Source organism: Plectropomus leopardus, chromosome 19 (assembly GCF_008729295.1).
Source record: "Plectropomus leopardus isolate mb chromosome 19, YSFRI_Pleo_2.0, whole genome shotgun sequence".
Lineage (NCBI taxonomy): Eukaryota > Metazoa > Chordata > Actinopteri > Perciformes > Serranidae > Plectropomus > Plectropomus leopardus.
In genome coordinates this window covers 1,906,499-1,912,746 of record NC_056481.1, presented here as the reverse complement: position 1 = coordinate 1,912,746, position 6,248 = coordinate 1,906,499, and the positions used below count along the sequence as shown (strand labels likewise).

General features: G+C 41.5%; 1 protein-coding gene across 1 annotated transcript in view; it reads right to left on the bottom strand.

The window, feature by feature from the left end:
- prkg1b (protein kinase cGMP-dependent 1b) overlaps nucleotides 1-2,562 on the bottom strand; it is a 57,788-nt gene extending 55,226 nt beyond the window's left edge. Inside the window, 1 exon segment of the mRNA XM_042508541.1 lies at nucleotides 2,243-2,562. Within this exon segment, the coding sequence (XP_042364475.1) occupies nucleotides 2,243-2,562 (320 nt within the window).
- Nucleotides 2,563-6,248: the final 3,686 nt, after the last annotated feature.

The window sequence follows — 6,248 nt, the reverse complement described above, 5'->3', positions numbered from 1 at the left end:
TCAAATTGATGATTATTTTCCAAAGCATCAATCGATCATCTGCTCTGTAAAATGTCAGAAAATAGTTAAAAGGTCCATCAGATTTCATAGATGACTGAGATATATTGCTTAACTTTTGTGCAANTCGGGAGGAACTGGCTCCCGGATGCAGCAGGAGCAACTAGAAGAGGATATATTATTATTATTATTATTATTATTATTGACTGTATTATATTGCTTAACTTTTGTGCAAATCTTTGATGAAAACTCACCTAGTGTTTGAGATTTATAAAACAGACTCAGGCAGATGTGCAGTGGGTTTATAAATCTGACAAAAATATGCATACACATATTTCTGTCTATGTACTTCTGCACAGTTTCAGTGTAAATTTACGGAGTTTTATGCATCTGGCTCCAGCACATGGTTTCGTCTTCAGTGCACATCGCACATTTTCCTCCATCCACTTTTACAGAATAGAGAGCAGACTTCAACACAGGGCCTCAATTAATGATCGCGGTCATCATCATTCAAATTGATGATTATTTTCCAAAGCATCAATCGATCATCTGCTCTGTAAAATGTCAGAAAATAGTTAAAAGGTCCATCAGATTTCATAGATGACTGAGAAAAGTGGAAAATTTAAGAAAGTGGGGAATTTAAAAGCTCAAGCATCATTAATCTTTAACCACCTGCTGCTCCAGCTGTGCCTCAACTTTCACTGGAAACTCTGAAACGTTATTAAAAGTGACACGAATACAAATGTGGGATCTATGTCTAAATTAATGTGCTGCTTGTTTTGAACATCTAAAGCGGTTAATTTCAAAAAGAGCACCTGGTGTTTTATATAATTCAGGTATCCGACTTTTAACATTGTGATAAATCCTTTTCTGTCAGGCGGTAATCTCAGAGACAAATATCTGAAAACTTGGACAAATAAAACCAAATCGGTCTCACTGGAGAGTTACCGGCAGTGAGAGGAGAGAAACTCAATATTCAACATGCAAATATTCGCTGTCAGAGGATATAAATGATTCCCTTCTCCACCACCTGTGCAGCGCGGACTGATGGGAGCGTTTTGTTCAGCTGGGAAACATTAACGTTTGAAAGTTTTAATCTGCCTGGAGGCGCGCAGGAGTTCTGCTGGCAGCCTCCGCTCATCTGCCAGCTTTTAATGAGACTTTCGCTCCAGCGGAGTTCAAACATCTCCGTGAGAACAGTCTGGTTTCCGGAAGCGGAGCCTGGTGGGCATCCAGAACCGGCGCACGTCACTAAACACGACCAGCAGCCGCACGGGGAGAACAGAGGATCGCCTCGAGAGACTTTTACAGACAAAACACGAGTTCCTTCATTAGCTTCAATTTACAACATCAAGTCTGCGTTTCCCACCAGAAGTGAGAGCGTTTGTATGTGCACTCGTATCCTGGTTATGATCATATTTTTGAAGTATTCTGGTTATTTGTAGCGTATGTAAATATGATGTCCTGGTGTATGAAACATGCAAACACCTCATCCAGGTTTCTAAATACTAGTGCAGCACCTGTTTAAACTGAAGGAGATGTTGTTGGTTAACCTGCAGATTCAGATTTTACAAACAAAAGGTTTATATATTTGATAAAAGCTCAGGAAAATGTCAAGGGAAAAGAAAAAGAAAATGGATGGGGAAAAATATATTTAGAATTGTTAAAATTGCATATTTATAAAAAAGCTGCACATGAACACACTGTGAAGATAACAACCAACGGCCATCCCAAAAGTCAAAACTCAGGTATCTAAAGTAACAACAAATGAGAAAACCCAAAAGAAGACGGTAGAAACTTCACGGTTTATGAATTTAGGATTTGTCGTAGTTATTGTTTGGCTGGTATATCATTTTGTTTTCTACTGCCCAATTTTTTGTTAATTAACATAAAAAAGAAACTGATTTAGTTATTAGTTTAGTTATTTACGTATGAAACTTTTAGTTTAGCTCACCACCTGGAGAAAGCGTAGGAGGGGAGAAAATAAGCTCTTTATGAAGATAAACTGTAGATCTGTAAAATTTGTAAAATAAATTTTTGCTCGCCGTGCTGGGGTGGGTTTTCTGTGGCTGTGTATTAAGATGTATGTTTTTTGTGGTTGTTTTCTGGTTTAATTTGTCTTATTTGGACTGATTTTGTTTTGTTTTTGTTGTTTTTATTGTCTGACCGTGGAACAGTTTATATCTTAATAATTTATATTTGCGTATAAGGTATAAAACTCAATATGTTTTGAATGCGGACTTACTGCGGGCTCTTGGGGTAGAAGGGCAGGGTGACATGACTGAGGTCAGTGATGTCGCAGGCCGTGGGCTCGGCCGAGATGGCCTGCCGCTTGCTGCGGTGCTGGTCCGGCTGCATGACGAGGCTCTGCTGCTGGGCCTGGACCTGCTGGGCGGTGGCGGGCCGGAGCACGGACCGGTACTTGTCTAGCTCGTTCTGCAGCCGCTGGATCAGCTCGTCTTTCTGATCTAACTCCAGCTCCAGCTCGTCGATCAGCGTGTCGCGCTGCCGCAGCTCCTCGATCTTCTCCTGCAGGGCGTACTGCAGGTCCCGTAGGGTGCCCATTGTTACTCTGGGAGTTCCCTGAGGAGTTCAGGGTTTCTCTAGAGTGTTCGGGGTGCTTCTGTCGTCCCCAGATTTCCTTGTGGTTGTGAGGGTCCCTTTAGGGTTCCTCAAAGTCCTTAACTCAGTGAATCCTCAAGGGATGTCACCAGATTTCCCTAGGGCCTGGGTTCCTTCAGATTTGTTTGTGGCCCCTTGCCATCATCAGAGTCTTGGTGATTTCTGGGAGTTGTAAAGGTACTTTAGTTACTTCTGGGTAACTTAACTGGCAACATAATACCACCCTCTACGCTTTACGGGTTCTTGTAGGTCGATCTAGGATTCCTTAGGTGAGTCTTACGGTCCCTTGGAGGTGTATAGCAATTCTCAGAGATTCCTAACGAGTCTTCAGGTACATCAGAGTTCTTCTGTGGTTCTTCAGGGTACAGGGAATTATCAGGAGTCCTAAAGATTTTCTTGGGGTCTCAAGAATCCTTCAAGATTCTTCGAGGAGCTCTTCAAAATTCCTTTATGGCCTCTAACATCTTTTGAGGTTTCTTTTAAGTCTCAAGGGTCTTGAAGATTATTCTGGGGTTCCTCGGGGCCCCTCAGAGTTACTTCCTTGAGTTCTTCAGATTCTCAGCAGACTTCACCATTCCTTGGAGATCTTAAGGTTTCTTCTAGAGCTCTTCAGATGGGTTTTCAAGGTTCTCTTAGGATCAGCAGGAATCCTCAGGGTTCCTCTGGGGTTCCTTGAGATACCTCAGAGCTTCTCCAGATTTTCTGAAATTCCCAAGTTTCCTCAATTACTCAGAGTACCTCTTATGATCCTCAAGGGTAATGACGGTTCTTCTGGGGTCTCTTTGGAGTCTCCTCTTGGGTTCCTCCAGATTTTCAGCGGTCCCTGCAATTTGCTTGGGGTCTTAAACGTTGGACCACCTCAGAGTCTTCAGACTTCTTCTGGGGTTCCTTGAAATACATCAGTGCTTTTCCAAATATTCTGAAATTCCCATATTTCCTCTGGATTTTTGGAGTACCTCTTAAGAGTCTTAGGTGTAACTGAGGTTCTTCTGGGGTCCCTTTGGAGCCTCCTGGATTTCTCTCAAGAGTACTCCAATTTTCTATAGGTCCCTTAAGAGCTTCTAAGAAGAGGTTTTCAAGGTTATTTTAGGATCTGCTGGAATCTCTGGAGCTTCACAAAGAGTTTTCAATGTTGTCAGGGTTCCTCTGGGATTACTAAAGAGACTTTAGAGCATCTCCAGATTTTCCAAAACTTACATCAGGGTCCTCAGAGTACCTCTTAAGAGTCTGGGGTTTCTTTTTAGTCTCGTCTTAGGATCCTCCACATTGTCGGCAGTCCCAAGATTCCCCGCAGATCTCTTTAGAGCTTCTCAAAAGAGGTTTTCAAGGCTCTTTTTGGATCTGCAGGAATCTTCTGAGCTTCCAAGAGCCTTCAATGTTCCTTAAGAAACTTCAACGCTTTTCAAGATTTTCTAAAGTTCCCACATTTGGACAGTAGGGTTCTTCTGGGGTCTCTTGGGTTCCTCCAGGTTCTCAGCAATCCCCAAATTTAAAATGAACCCCTTTAGAGCTTCTCAACAGAGATTTTCCCGGTTCTTTTAGGATCTACAGGAATGTTTGCAGTTTCCCAGAGTCTTCAAGATTTATTAGGATACTTAAAACCTCTTGTGTCTTGAAGGTAATCAGGGTTCCTCTGGGGTCTCTTTTGGTCTCCTCTTCAGTTCCTTCAGATTCTCAGCAGTCCCCAGATTTAACGCGGATCCCATTAGAGCTTCTCAGAGAGGGGTGCTGAGGTTGCTTTAGATTTAAGCAATATCCAGAGTTGCCTTCAGGATCCAAAGGTTTCCCAGGATGCCTCATACTTTAGTCCTTTAACTCCTCTGGGTTCCTCCAGATACCCATGGTTCCTCTGAATTAAACGTATCTGCTCATTTTCCGGGATGATTCTCAATGACAAAAGAATAAAAACTTCAAAAAGTCTGAAAACTAGAGTTAATAACTGGTCCTCGGGGTTCCTCCCTCCTTCCTCTAAATTAAATTCTGATTTGAAACAAAGGCGATGAAGTGAAAACTGAAGACGACGTGGGACCGTTCACCACCTCCAGGATTTCCTCCCCTCCAGGAAATATTACCAGACGCAGCAGGTTTGCCTCCAGTCTCGAGGGAAAATGTGATTCTGTCTGAAGCAATTTGAAAGCAAAGTGAGTAAAACAAAGTTGAAAGTGAGTCCAGGGAGATAAAAATACACATCCACAGGTTCCAGGAAAATCAGGTCGGGGACAGTAAAACAGAAAAATGTATTATATTCCCGATTAAAATTCTTCAAAATGTATCCAGGCAGAAGAAATACATCTGTGGTTTGGATTTATTCCTTGAAGAGGGTTAAAGTAAAAAAAAAAAAAACAGGTGATTCAAAGACAAAAAAAGAAGCTGTGAAACATTTTAAATCCGGAATAAAACCTAAAAACATCCTGTGGTTTGATTCAGCCTGCAGCTCAGTCAGGTGGTGGAGGAAAAGTAGAAAACGTGTCTGAAAAAAATCCGCAGCGAAGTGAGGACGAAAAGTGGTTTGATGGACTCAAACATCAAAACAACAGAAAAGAGCTGCAGGAATCCGGATCAAATTAACATTTCACATCACTTTTCCCGGGTTGATGCTCGAGTCGGAGGAGGGAGAAAAAAAAGAAAATATTCCGATGTTGAAGCGAGCGGAAATGAAATCCGCCTCACGTGTGAGTTTCAGGCTGGAAACTGAATCCGCCGGCGGAGGAAACAAACGGCGGTGAAACGTGCAGAAATCCGGTGGAGGTGCATGAGATGATGCGGAGCGCAGAGAGGATGTGGAGCTGCAGATCTGCTCCGGTTTAATCACCTTCATTAGTTTAATTAGTTTAACGCGGAGCAGCAGGAGATTTAACGAGGAGTGAAGCGGAGAGGAGCGACACTCTGCCGGTGCGCCAAAAGTTGGTCTGCCTCAACTCCTCCTCCTCCGCCTCCTCCTCCTCCTCTTCCTCACAGCCTATCGATCAGTGTATAGATTCTGCTCTTCATCATTAAAATCGTGTGTGTGTGTGTGTGTGTGTGTGTGTGTGTTTGTTGTCTTTTTTTAAGTTCATGAACACAAATCTGTTGAACAAGGAACCATACAAATATATGATGAGCCATTATTTTCATTTTATTTTATTTTTATTTTACTATCATAGTCTATCAGTCAGTCTTTAGATGCTGCTCCTCATTATTAATCTTTTTTTTGGTTAAAGTTCATTAAATTCATTATACAAGGAACCAGAACTTTTTTTAATGAGCCATTTTGGATTTGATTTTATTACTCTGCAGAGTATATATGTAATAAAAGAATAATAAATATATTTTTTTAACATCTTTCCCTGGCTTAAAAAAAAAATCTAAATCAACTATTTTCCTGCAATTTGAGGAACACTTCTTGCAAAGTTTCTCATTGCCTTTGATGTTGTCATGTCATGTTGATCCAGGTTTGAAAGGGTTAAAACAACTTAAAATTAAAACAAACTCAACTTTCTGGAGGATCTGAATGCAAATGCACACTATGGCATCATTCAGTAGCCAGAGCAGAAAAAAATGAAAAAGTTTGAAGCAGAGTATTAAGAAAGGTCTGAAGACTGAGGATTTGGCTCACAGAAATTACGTTTGTCATAAATTTTTTCACGTTC